Below are 13,917 nucleotides of genomic sequence, written 5' to 3'. Positions count from 1 at the left end.
TTTCCGAGCAGTGCTTATCACATTCATGGATTTTCTGGGAACTCGTTAGCATATGCTAATGTCTTTCGCCCATGTTTGTTGGCACCTCCGGGTGGTCCTCGGGGGTCTTCAGACTCAGTCCTGGTATCACATATACGTTATCCCTCAAGGCTGGTTTTGTGATCACCTTGTAACTTTCTTATCTTTGCGCATCTGTTCTTCCATGTTTAAAATGAGATTGTTCCAGAGCTTCTTATCTTAGAACTAATTATTTTCTAAGTTACAATGGTTTCCCTTTTGTTTGGTTACATCTATTGAGCAATGGCTCTAATTGCTTGAATTGATCTTAATATTTCAATATTCACAGGTATCAGTTGTTGTAGGGTGAGTCAAAGACATAGGCGTCCAGGTGGTTTTTCCTCAATCCTACTGGTGAGGGGATAGGGCTTGAGGAACAGAAGGATCCTGTAGATCAACTACTCTTTGCACAGCCGGTGCTGAAAATGGGAAGTTGGCTTTTATGACTATGGGATGTCCCCTCTTTGAGGACTAAGAACTGCTAGGAAGAGATGAGATTCATCTCCACAGGTGATGCAAAAGCTGTGTTTGTAGCTTATCTAGAAGGATCCCCGATTGTTTCCTAAGTGCTGTGATAGCACAAGAAATACATAGTAGTGATCATTTGCCTGGCTGACCTGGGGAGAACTATAAGAATGAGAGGAGATGACAACCCACCATCAAGTGAGGAGGTGGTGGAGCAGGTTGGTAGGCATGATATTTCCTGATCATGATACTTTCATGATTAACAATTAACTTAATGATCAGTCTTTGCCATATTTCTAGAATAACGGTAGCACGTTCTTTTCCAAATTAATACTACTTAGCACTTATCATAGTTTTCATTGCCAGAATCCTTCCCGGACATCCCTCCAGCACATTTGTGGGATAAACAAGTTTTACTGTCTTTCTAAAGGAGGGAATTGTAGAGTGAAAAAAATTAACTAGGACTGATGGATAATTTAAAATCAGAGTTGAAGAGTTCCTTATTCCCAGTGCTAACTCAGACTGGTAATTCACACCTTTCCTAAGGTGTGATCCTCAGAGGTGGAGATGGGATTTGTTTCTGGGGCCCTCAGAAGCAGATATCTTTCCAAGGCTACGTCTACATTATCAAGCAATGAGGCACAATAGGAGGGGATAAAATTATTAAAACAATTGGTATTGAGAGCTCCAAACTAGACTATATGTGGTTTAGGAGATTTACTTCAAACTAGAGCTAGTCTTGGCCCCTGGACTGAAAAGTCACCTTGATGATTGAGGTTCAAGGATGTCTGAAGACAAGCTCTAGCACAAACCCCCCTGACCTGGGAGATGCTCACTGGGTAAAATACATACAAAACTGGGATGAACGGCTGACACACCAAAAGGCTGCTCTGCCATTCAGTGAGATCTGGACAGACTAGAGAGCTGAGCAAAGAGGAACCAAATGAAATTCAACAAAGGCAAGTGTAGGGTCCTGCACCTAGGGAAGAACAACCCCAAGCACCAGTACAGGTCAGGGGTTGACCTGCTGGGAAGCAGCACTGCAGAGAAGGACCTGGGAGCCCTGGTGGACAACAAGCTCTCCATGACCAGCAATGGGCCCTCGTGGCCAAGAAGGCCAATGGCATTCTGGGGTGCATTAAGAAGAGCATGGCCAGCAGGTCAAGGGAGGTTATCCTCCCCCTCTACTCTGCCCTGGTGAGGCCACATTTGGAGTTCTGTGTCCAGTTCTGGGCTCCCCAGTTCAAGACAGACAGGGAACTACCAGAGAGAGTCCAGCGGAGGGCTACGGGGATGATGAGGGGACTAGAGCATCTCTTGTATGAGGAGAGACTGAGAGAGCTGGGGCTGTTTAGTCTGGAGAAGAGAAGACTGAGAGAGGATCTCATCAATACTTATAAATATCTAAAGGGTGGATGTCAAGAGGATGGGGCCAGACCCTTCTCAATGGTGCCCAGTGACAGGACAAGGGGCAACAAGCACAAACTGGAACACGGGAAGTTCCATCTCAACATGAGAAAAAACTTCTTCACTTTGAGGGTGACCGAGCACTGGAACGGGCTGCCCAGAGAGGTTGTGGAGTCTCCTTCTCTGGAGATATTCAAAACCCGCCTGGATGTGATTCTGTGATTCTGGATGATCCTGCTTTAGCATGGGGGTTGGACTAGGTGATCTCCAGAGGTCCCTTCCAACCCCCACCATTCTGTGATTCTGTGATACTGTGAAAATGAGAGCATCAGAGCTGGTTGCACATCACTGCTCCTGCCACTGTTGCTCTGTAAGATGCAGTCCAGTGCTCCAAAAACCAAGGAAGACTGAAATCCATGATAATTGCTAACAAATAGCCACAGAGCCAAATTCGGACTTGCTGGTATGCACACGCGTGTCAAAATATCTGAGGATGGTGTGGTTTTGGTAGGAAAGTTTTCTGCTCCAATTTGGCATTTGGTCTACAGTGGTGAACAATAAAGATGTGTGCTGCCATGGATGGTTGAAGAGCGTTCTGGGACAGGATCTTTACCCACAGTGTGCACAGCATATTTGTTCATGCCTGTGCTTTGACCTGGAAATGTCAGCTTTACAGTTTTAATCCAACCCTGCTCACAGCCACAAGCTGAACTGTAGCCAGGCAGAATATTTTAACATCATATTTGCCAAATGTGCAGTAATATCGGCTTGTCTGTCCAGAAGCTGTTCATCCAACAAGGCAGGCATCAACTTTCAACTGAATCTTTTATCTCTTGACATATATCAGAATTCTAAACTTCCAAGCAGAAAGATCATAATCCTGAATATGAAACACTGGGTAATCAAATTATAGGCATTTTAACTTTATGCTAAGATACCGCATGTGATTTATGCAGAATAGAACTTTTATCACTCTTTTTCATACAGGATTTAGGTTCTTTCTTAGCAAAAACTCACATGGAGATCATGAGGACTATTTATGAAGAAGAGATTTCAAAGTCATTCTTAGGGTTGTTTTGGTACCAGATAGCAGCCTGCTACTCTTTGAAGCTGATCATGTTTTCTTAGGATCAAAAACTCCACAGGGTTTCCCTGGTTGACAGAATGTCTGGCTTGATAGCTATGTCTGAAAATACAACCGCATCTTACAGTACCTTTCAAACTGTGTTTTCAAGAGAGTTGACAAATAACTTCAAAGACTTTTCTAGGCTTTAATACTTCTCAAGTGTGACAAAACAGAGTGAGTCAGAGTAGAAGAGGAAGCCAGCTGGGAAGCGAAAACATTTATTGCTGTTAGAAATGGCAAACGTTTAACCTTCAAATAAGCAAAATATTTTTTATTTTGCAACAGCTTCATTACTAACAGCCAGCGTTTTATTTTAAATTCCTATCAGCAACAGTGGAGCTCATTGTGGTTTCCACAGAGCAGTTAAACCACAGTTCCCCAGTTTGTGTATACAGTACCAAGAAGTCTGTGTGGTCCACGGAGCTATCTCCTGGGCTGGTTTGTCTCCAAAGCAGACAAAACCAGGTGTGTTTCCTCTGGAAGGTCTGCAGGCATCTGGTAACACTACTCAACTTTCATCGTGTTGTACTGCCCAGTGACATCTGTAGAGTTTTTCCCAAGTCAGAGTGAGAGGAGAGATAAATCCCTCACCTACACGTGGGTCTGAGGACACCTGACTTCTAACCCTCGTCCGGACAGTGAGGTCACTCCCTGTATCCCTCACTCTACAGCAACACACCACCTCTTGCTTGTAAGTTTACTACACCAAAATTTCTAGGAGGCTGCTAGACTCTTACTTGAAGACACACCTATCGTTACTTTCAGTAGTGACTACGATGAATATCTAACTAAAATATCTTTCTGTGCTATCATCTCCCACATTGTGAGGAGTTTGAAGAACACACAGCAATAGCAAAACAATTGGATCTGTAATTTGTAAAAATTCTAAAATATGCCTTGAAAATAGCCTTCATCATGCTGTAGATACAAATTCTATAAATACTTTTGAACTAGTGGACTCCTCAAAACGTGTAAATGTAAACATGTATTTTGTCTCCACAGAGGCAGGTGTAACATGAAAAGGAACTTACAGTGACAGTATTACTCATGGAAACATTTTAGGCTACTGTCCTCTCATCTGAATTGATCTAATTCTTATTTGCCGTAGTAAGACAAATAGGCTATAATACTGGATTTCCATGCTGTATGTATCATCACAACTTACTGTGGATTTCAGTAATAGCTTTCTTCAGTATGAAGTGTGGAGCTTTAGCTGATGGTGTGTTGATAAATATAGAAAGCCTTGTTTTGATCTCATGCTAAATAATTCGACAGATTTGTTCCCACATGACAATAGTCTTAAAATGGATGTCAGCTGAACATCATGCTGAAGATCACTGTGGGACTGCAAAAAATCAAAAGTAACTAGCCAACTCTTGCTATTGTTCTTCACAAGGAAAGAATACATATATATTTTCAAATTTGTCACTACTTGGCTTATAAAGACTTCCATGTTGAGTTGTCCTGAAACATTTCATAAACCCTGAATTAATGCCAACATTTTTGTTAACTTGACTGTTTGCAGGATCAGGCCTGGCATCATCAATGCAATTGGCCTTGCTTTGGAATTGGAATGGCTTAGCATCAAATCTTCAAGCAGCAGAAATGAAAACTTGACTAGACAAAGACTCCTCCAATGCTGACATTTAAATTCCTGAAGGAAAATAAGAACTGCCATTGCAGCTGATACGATCAAATTTATTGAGTGAATCAGAATTCCACAGAAGTCAATTGAGTTCTCCCGCTGACTTTTGTGGGTCCCAAATTTCTCACATTATCTGTAGAAATGGCTAAAATTACTAGCAGAAGAGCTTTGGGACCACTTTGAATCCTTAATTAAAGCAGACTAGGGACTGTGCTCATTTTAGGTAATGTTCATTGTATTGGTTAGATTCTGGATCGATTCTAGGTACAGCTCACGCCCTCAGAGGATTTAGCTCTCCCTTAGCAATGTATTTCTACATTTGTTTGCAGTTTTCTACTGCGGTAAAATAATTTCCCCAGACTCCCATTTTGTGACTAAAATCAGTGCTAGTTGTCAAGATAGGTCTTATGTTTATGGCTACTTACAGGTTTTTTGCTACTATTGTTTTTCTCACTATTTTGCAGACAATACTAAATTAGAAAGCAGGGTTGGCATCTTGGCTTGTACAACTTCAGTTCAGAGAGGCCTTGTTAAACTTGGAGTGAGCCAACAGAAACCTTGGGAAGTTCAGCAAGGAGGAAGAGCAAGTTTTGTGTGTGGAGCAGAAAACCCCCATGTGCTGGTACAGGCTGGGAACCGGCTGGCTGATAAAGAGCCATGCTGGAAAGGACCTGGGGGCTGCACGAAGGGCGTGTAGTGACAGGACATGGGGTACTAGCCTGAAGCTGAAAGAGGGTAGGTTTAGATTAGATATTAGGAAGAAATTCCTCCCTATGAGGGTGGCGAGGCACTGGAACAGGTTGCCCAGAGAGGTTGTGGATGCCCCATCCCTGGAAGTGTTCAAGGCCAGGTTGGATGGGGCTTTGGGCAACGTGGTCTAGTGGAGGGTGTCCCTGCCCATGGCAGGGAGTTGGAACTAGATGATCTTTGAGGTTCCTTCCAACCCAAACCATTCTATGATTCTATGATTCTATGCACACTAAGCTGAATGTGAGCTTTCCTCGAAAATAAAGCAAGCCATGTGCTGGGCAACATTAGAAGTACGTCCAGCAGGTTGAGGAAGGTAATTATCCCCCACTGGTGAAGCAGCACCTGGAATACTGTCTCCAGTTTCCAGCCTCCCAAGAAGGATGTTGAGAACATGGTCCAGTGGAAGGCTACCAAGATGATAAGAGACCCTACAGACCCTCAACAGAGGTTGAGGGAGGTGGTCTTGTTTAGTCATGTGATGAGGAGGTGATGGGATGTTTTAACGGGAGCCAGCAACTACCTGAAGGTAACTTATGAAGATGATGGAGCTGGACTCTTTTTGGATATAACAAGGGACAACAGACATAAATTACAGATTGGGGGGTTCAGGGCTGGACAATAGGAAAAAATTCTTGACCGAGAGGGTGGTGCAGCCCTAGGACAGGCTGCCAGAGATGTTGTGGAGTCTCTATCCTTGAATATTTTCAACACCTTGGTGCAGGTACAGCCAGAATCTAGGTGAGCACCTTGACTAGTGCTGGCAATGGTGCTCCTCTGAGTGGGAGGGTGGATTTGTGACCTCCAGAGATCCCTTCCAACCAACAGTGTACGTTGCAGCAGAGGCAGCAAGATACTATGACCACAGCTGTTGGCATTTCTTACATTTTATGAGTGCTTACAACATGGGCAACCGAAGCCTGCAAGCACTTTTAAGTACAATTAATAAGTTTATAGGTGCACATGACGTAGTTACTAATGTAATAACAACCTCACACACAACTGTTCTTTATTTTGGGGGGGTAAACAGGCTTGAATCACTTTTTTTACTAATAAAGAGACAAGTCACAGGGCCTTCACCTATGTGATGTGCAAAAGATATGCTGCAGTCCAAAGGGTCGGTGAGAATTTATGTCTGGTGGAACTCCGCTGCCTTCAGCAGATCTGTATGAGAGGACCTTGGATCTATAGCTGGTGTGAAAATGCATAGTGTCAGAGCTGGAAACTCTCCAGTGCTGTACAGTCTCTGAACTGTGTGAATCAATGATCTCTCAGTTCATTGAAGCAAGTTAGTTAGGAAAAAAGTTTTGAGCCTATATCTGATATACTTTTTCACACCAGCTCTGTGAAACATAGCTGGGAAAAGTAATTTTCTGGTAACTATAAGGTTTTGTAGTTTTTAAATAGCTGTGAGATTTAAAAATTTGAATGTAAGCATATGTGGTTCTAAGAAAGTTTTAAAAGGAGAAAAACCCATCATCTTCTTTAATTTCTTTTCTTTTAGTTTTCCAAATTGTTAATCCTTTTAGAGGTGCTTGAAACTCTTTGAATTTGGCAGGAATTCAAAGCTACTGTGGCTGCTTTTTTTTTTGGCTAAATAAATGATTTATTCAAACCCTCTCTCAACTTCACTCTCTAAATTCCAACTGTTTTAAAAGAAAATCCCCTGCCTCTTCCAAAGTACTTCTCTGCAAGGCCACCGAGTACAGCATGTAAACCATAGCTCAGCTGGTGTGGGAAAACCCTTTTGCCAGAGTTTAAAACCTCTGACTGTTTCAGGCGTGGACTGGAAGAGGTGAGAAGGCGCGTGGGAAGCAGCAGAGCGGTCCTGTTCTCACCTGGGCGAGAGGGCAGGAAGGCGTGACACCGCGTCGGCCTTCGTGGCGCATGTGGCAGGGCTCTCCTCCGCCCGTGGTCCTCTGCCCCACGCTCCCACCCGCGTTCACAGGGTGAGGGTGCTCCCTGCGAGCCGGCCTCACACCCCTCCTCGGGTGTGCCAGTGCCTGGGGCCCTTCCCGAGCGTGGAGACACAAATTCCCTCTGCAGCCCCGAGTCGGCGATGAGCAGCCGAGCGGGCTGGGGATTAAGGGCTGCCATTGCCTGCACCTGCCCGCCGCACCTCAGCGACCCCTGGGGCTGCCATCGCGGCACCCGCCGCACGGAGGAGAGAGGGCGATGCCCCGGAGCCCCGCCGGAGCCTGAGGACCGCTCTCCCGCGGGCCGAGCAGCGGCGGTCCCGCGGGCGGGGCAGGGCGGCACCCGGGGGCGGGCCGCAGCGGTGGGCGGGCGGCCGCGGGGCCGGGAGGCGGTGGAGTTACCGGCCGCCCGGGGAGGACTGGCTGGCATGACCGGGAGGGGCGGTGGCACCGGCACCTCCCCGCCGCCGGGGCAGGGGGCGGAGAGGCGGCGGCGGCAGCAGCAGCAGCAGCCGCAGCCCCAGCCGCAGCATGGGCTGGCCGGCCCCGCGGCTGCCCCGCGGCGGCCGCCAAGGGCAGAGCGGCGGCAGCGGGCGGCCCGGATGGAGCCGGGTCCGCGCCGCTGCCCTGTCGGGCGGCCCGGGGGCCCGCGGCGGTGGCGCCGGTGGCTGCGCGGGCGGCGGTGGGCTCTGGCGGCCGGGCTGCTGGCCGCCGCCGCCGCCCTCGCCCTTTACGCCCGCCTGCCGGAGCCGGCGGCGGCGCCGCGGGCCGCGGCGGGAGGCCGGGACGGCGGCGAGGTGAACGTGCTGCTGTGGTGGGAGCCCTTCGGCCGCCCGCGCCGTATGGCCGACTGCCGGCGGCGCTACAACATCACAGGCTGCCGCCTCAGCGCCGACCGGAGCCGCTACGACGAGGCGCAGGCGGTGCTCTTCCACCACCGCGATCTGGCGCAGCACGGCGCTGAGGGGCTGCCCCGCGGGCCCCAGCCGCGGCCCCCGCGGCAGCTCTGGGTGTGGATGAACTTCGAGTCGCCCTCGCACTCTCCCGGGCTGCGGGGACTGGCCGGTCTCTTCAACTGGACCATGTCCTACCGGCGGGACTCGGACGTCTTCGTGCCCTACGGGTACCTCTACGCCCCACCAGCGCCCCGGCCCTTCGTCCTGCCCCGCAAGACGCGGCTGGTGGCCTGGGTCATCAGCAACTGGAACGAGGAGCACGCCCGGGTGCGCTACTACCGCCAGCTGAAGGAGCATCTCGCCATTGACGTGTATGGGGCGCGGGGACTGGCGCTGGCCAAGGGCGGCGTGGTGGAGACCGTCTCGGCCTACAAGTTCTACCTGGCCTTCGAGAACTCCCAGCACACCGACTACATCACCGAGAAGCTCTGGAGAAACGCCTTCGCTGCCAGCGCCGTGCCCGTTGTCCTTGGCCCCCGCAGGGCCAACTATGAGCGCTTCATCCCCCCAGACTCCTTCATCCACGTCGACGACTTCCCCAGCCCCCAGCTGCTGGCCACCTACCTGAAATTCCTCGATAAAAGCAAACCCAACTACAGGAGGTATTTTGCCTGGAGGAAGAAGTACGAGGTCCACGTCACCTCGTTCTGGGATGAGCATTTCTGCAAGGTTTGCGAGGCTGTGAAGGCAGCCGGGAATCAAATCAAAACTGTACGAAATCTGGCCAGCTGGTTTGAAAGCTGATGTTCCTGGCAAGTGAGGCTTGTTTGGCCAGCCCATCCCAGCAGTGGACTGCGTCAAGACTTAACAAAGGATGAGTCTCACAGAGATTGTTAGCCGAGGTGGTATGCAGAAGGCTGTCATCAGCGAGAGAAGCATACAGGTACAGGTAAACAAGCTGTGAAAAGCCTACAAAAGGACCATTTTTATTAAAGTGCAAAATTATGAAAGTACAAAGAAACATCAGGCAAGATGATTCTTCAAGAGCAAAATTTCCAGAAGTCATACAGATCTGAAACCTTTACAGTTGTGCATAGCTCGACATAAATAACTGATGCCAAGTTCTTCAGCCGTACAGCTGAAACCAATTTTTTCGGCTATGACAGCTTCCTGGACTGTGAAACTTTCTTCTGCTTACAGGGGATACATGATCAGCGCTGGCTTTCTGTACTCTGAACACAGAAGTGAATATTTTTAACAGTGAATATTATGCGTGTGAAAGCTGTTTGCAAATTCTGAGCTGCAAGTGTTGAACGTAAGAATGTATCGATACAGTAGCACTTTTTAGCAATGTTCAAAATTGCACCAGCCAACTAATAATGCTTTGAGCCAATTAATAACGCCATTTAGGAAAAAGTGTGTGGAGAGAACTGGATCTGGGTGGAACAAACAACTCAGATGACGTAGAGTATTTCTTCCACTGCCTTCCAGAACCATAGGCATGTTTATCCTGTATGAAAGTGACAAGAGCTTTAAATACAGGAGAAGACAGACTGTAGAAAAAATGTTGGAACATTTCCACCCTCCCTTTATTCAGGAATTAGAAAATGTTTACAGGAGTCTGCATGTTTTTCTCTGCAAAATTACTGCCATAGGAAAAAGCAGGGGAAGGCTCAGAACTACAGGGTTTTTATTACTGTATGTGTACAGAAAGGCTAACTTATTTCTCTAGTATCATTAGGCAGTCCTATTGTGTAGTGATTGTTTTGGTTTATGGCACACATTTTTAAAAATTCTGCTGGATGATAGACTACTCAGAATGCTACTTTGCTGTTTGTAAGATCATAATTACAAAAAAAAAAAAAAAAAGCCCAAACTCAAGTTCCAAATCACTGCCTTTCAAAAAGAAAATTACTGTAGAGATTAAGATCTAGTCCGTTAGTAAAATACAGATTGTGTGAGGAAAGAATACGAAAAGGGAAAGATTTGCTATTTTTTTTCCCTTTCATTTTGAGGGGTTTTTCTGGCTCAGTTTTTTAATCAATAAATAGGTTCCTAAGATAAAACTTCCTTCTCTCAGTGCCTACCAGGAACATTTACAGTAGTTATTCCCTTTCAGACTCTGCCATTTTGCTGGAGTAAGGTCTTCCTAGTAGTCAGTGTATGGTTACTTTTTGGTTACGTGCAATCTTGCATGGTGAAATCCAGAAAGAAACTTCAATTGCAATTATAGATCCTCGGGAAGCTGAGCCCTCCCTGCCCTTTGCAACTATAAGATTTGGTTGCAAAAAATGATAACCTGCAAGAGTCCTGCACAAACGATTAAGGGATTCATCCTTAATCGGAGTTAGATAATCCATGGAGTTGCCCAGAGACTTCCCTCAGAAAAAAATCACAGGCACAGAACAGGTGGGAAAATAAGAAAATCAGTTGCAAATAAAAGATGGGCATCAGTACAGGTGAGTTTACCGGCATTTGTGAGTCATACTTAGGTTAGAAAAGAATTAGATTTGACTTGAGCAGTAAGGGATGTCAGGTAGGTGCTTTTAAGATTTATGAGCAGGGAGCCTCCTGTAATTTATTTTAAATTAGATGTTCTCCATGATTAGGTAATCGTGGAACCAAGGATTATTGATTATAAACATCATCATCATAATCATAGTAATAATGAAGTTCATTAATAATTTGCACAGATTTACCAGATCAGATCTTGCTGGCTCCTATGTTTATTCCCTTCTGCTTTTGTGCAGGCAAGGATGGCTGAAAGTACGTCACGAACATTTCTGTCGTTAATGCCAGAGCTGCCGGAGAAATTTTATTGGGAAAGGAGAGAAGACAGCGCGATGTGGAGTGTAGTAGGGATGGTCCCTAGTGCTACATTTTCACTTGAACACGTCTTAAGTGATTGTTTAAAGCAAAACCATGTTCTTCGTGGCACGCTCATCTGTTTCTCTACAAGTGGCCATTACTCCCATAAAATTGGTTTTGGTAATTTTAAAAATCTAGTTTAAGTATAGCATTAACAGTAATAGCTAAGTGTCAGGATAATAGAATCTGTCTCCCTTTGAATTATCCTTTTTTTTCTGTTTGGTTTTATTATAATTCATGTAAATATATACCAAATCTGATCTTAAAAGTCATGAGCAATCTTTGAAAACTAAGAATGCGCTACTTTTTATCAGTCTGCTGAAACTAATGTATTTTTTGAAGTTCTCCTAAATTTTTTAGCAATTTCTGAAAGTTTCCAGGCACACAGTTCTTCTGTGTAATCATTAGTAATGCTGCAAGCAGAAGATCAAGCTACAAGAGCATGGCAATTTCCAAAAATGGCAACTGATATTTTTTTCTCAGCCTCTCTAAGAAAAGCAGTTGAAATCTTTGATGAACTAGAGTTTTGTAAAATTCAGAAAAGAGCTATGCAATAATTAGAATACCTTGTTTGAGTAAGGTGGTCATAGTTGTGCTGCATTTGTAAGTTATGCATTGAGTATTTTCAAGAATTGTACAATGAAAACTGCAGTCTTGTAATAATTATTGCAGAGCACTTGCGTTGGGAGAGAAGAAACCTTTTCTTGTTTCATCGTTCTTCTGTGAGCGTTGCACACTTTTCCCTTTAGATTTGGGAGGAAATTCAGCCCTGGTCTACAGCTGCTGAAGTCAGTAGTACAGCATCTCTATAAATCTAGTTTGGTTTTTAGCTCATCCCCTCCAGCAGCTGATAGTTAGTGTACTGTTACGAGCTAAGGACTGGCTTTTGTGATTTACTCCGTAGAGCCCAAGTTCGATGATAAATAAAAAGTTTGCCTGAGCAAATTGGATTGTAGATCAGGTATCGAACTCCCAAAGATATTGCAGGGGATGTATGTAATCCATCTATAAAAATGAAGCAAATTTATTTTCTGTTTTAAGTAGAAAAATCTTTTTGAATACGTTTTGAAAAAGTGTTTTATGCCATGCCTTAAAATATTGGGGTGGAGGGAGAGAAAGGAAGATCGTTATCTTCTGTTTTTTATAAGGAGAAGAGTTAATGCTACTTTTTGATTATGGTATAAATGGAATAGAAAAGTATGTGATCCTTTAAATTACATATTGTATCTCAGGGAATTTTATACTGTAAGGTTTTGTAACCTTCATAGAATGAAGTAACTTTGTATTAATAATTTAGATTGACACTCAATAAAATTAAAGAAAGGAAGTAGCACAAAATGACCCTACTTTTTAATTTTGTCTTCTTTCTGTGATATGAAAGCTGTAGAAAACTGCTTTTTTAAAGAGAAATTATTTCTTTTCATGTTTGTTTAATCAATAGAAGTGGCTGATTGTTTTCAAAGTAGTCAGACCGTCTGAGGTTAGGAATGAAACCTGGCTGTGCCAGGAGAAAAATATTTTCATAAGAGATTCTGTGCTGAGTTATTTTCTGTATGAAAAGGAGCATTTATTGAAGTTGGATGTGTGTTCGAAAAATGTCATTTCAAACAAAACAAAACCCCAAACTTTCTCTTGACCTACAGAGAATTTGAATGTGGTTGGATTTTTTTTTCCCCTTTAAATTTCAAGATGAAATTGAGATTGTGTTTATTTTGATATTCAGCAGGTCGTGCTACAGCTAGCTTTTTAGCTGCAGATTTTTTCATGCTTGTTCATTGTTGTCTTCAACTGAGCAACAAAAGACGAAGGGCCCAACTTTTTTCCCTAAGCTTTTGTTAAAACTGATTGCAGCACAGGTGTTTGCTTACCTCTCTCTTTACTCATCTTCTGTACTGCTTGGTGCATAGTATGGAGAAATTTCAGCATTTCTGAAACTTTCTGCCCAGCCAGGATGGAGTAAGTGCTTACAGTCCTCGCTTCCCCCCCCCCAGGTGATTGATGTATCACCATCACATTTAACCTCTGTAAGTAGAGCTTAAACTGACTGTTTGCTCATGCCCGAGAGGGGAAACTTTTTTTTTTTGTTGTTGTTTTCCAGATGTGATTGAACTCTGGGTTGGGGAAACTGGTGGAAATATTTTTCTGCCAAACATTGAGTACTATTTATTCAAGCTTGTTTGGTGACTCTTATGAAGTGAGTTACACCTGATTAGTTTTAAACTCACTTGCACAGCTTTCTATCCAACAATCATATAAAATGGTATTTGTTTTAAGAGTGTAAGCAGTCCTTTGTAGGGAGCACAGAGCTGCCTCAATCTAAAATCTGTTGAAGAAAACACAATGACTTAATATGGATTTAAGTGGTATTTAACGAAAGATAAATCAGGATCCAAGTATAAAAGCCTATTTCTAATCAGTAAAAAAGGTCATTATTTGAATAAGTCAGTTGTTGCTTGTAACCAACTCTGTTTAACAAGTATGACCTGTGTGATTCTGTATTTTCTTCTGTATGGTCAGTTTAAAAACAATACTTGAGGCCAGAGTATCTATGTCTACTCTGTCTTCTGCAGATGTTTTGCTTTATGATCTTGAGCTAATTACTGAAGCCTAAATTGGGCACAGTGGTGGCTATTTGTGAGAGACTCACCCCAAAGAATATCTGAGAAGAGTAAGACAAAGCCTGTTTTTCATGAGTGCTTTGAGAGGTGCAGGGATTTGGCAGTGCTGGCGGTAAGGTGCTCAGTGTGTTCAGGAAGTGTCCCGAAACTACAAGCCCCTTTTAACTGGAAA

At 44.6% G+C, this 13,917-nt stretch overlaps 1 protein-coding gene across 1 annotated transcript; it reads left to right on the top strand.

The window, feature by feature from the left end:
• Window positions 1–7,828: 7,828 nt before the first annotated feature.
• On the top strand, window positions 7,829–13,086 carry FUT4 (fucosyltransferase 4). The gene is made up of 2 exons (XM_075742375.1): window positions 7,829–10,718; window positions 11,010–13,086. The coding sequence occupies exon 1, from the start codon at window positions 7,966–7,968 to the stop codon at window positions 9,061–9,063; it is 1,098 nt and encodes a 365-aa protein (XP_075598490.1). The 5' UTR covers window positions 7,829–7,965; the 3' UTR covers window positions 9,064–10,718; window positions 11,010–13,086.
• The last annotated feature ends 831 nt before the right edge of the window (window positions 13,087–13,917 follow it).

This window comes from Balearica regulorum, chromosome 1, assembly GCF_011004875.1.
Source record: "Balearica regulorum gibbericeps isolate bBalReg1 chromosome 1, bBalReg1.pri, whole genome shotgun sequence".
Classification (NCBI taxonomy): Eukaryota; Metazoa; Chordata; class Aves; order Gruiformes; family Gruidae; genus Balearica; species Balearica regulorum.
The sequence above is the reverse complement of the archived record's forward strand: the minus strand, read 5'-3'. Positions and strand labels throughout refer to the sequence as shown.

What these genes read in the sequence shown, in the direction of transcription:
- FUT4 (XM_075742375.1), top strand. Translation starts at nt 7,966, where the DNA reads ATGGAGCCGGGTCCGCGCCGCTGCCCTGTCGGGCGGCCCGGGGGCCCG.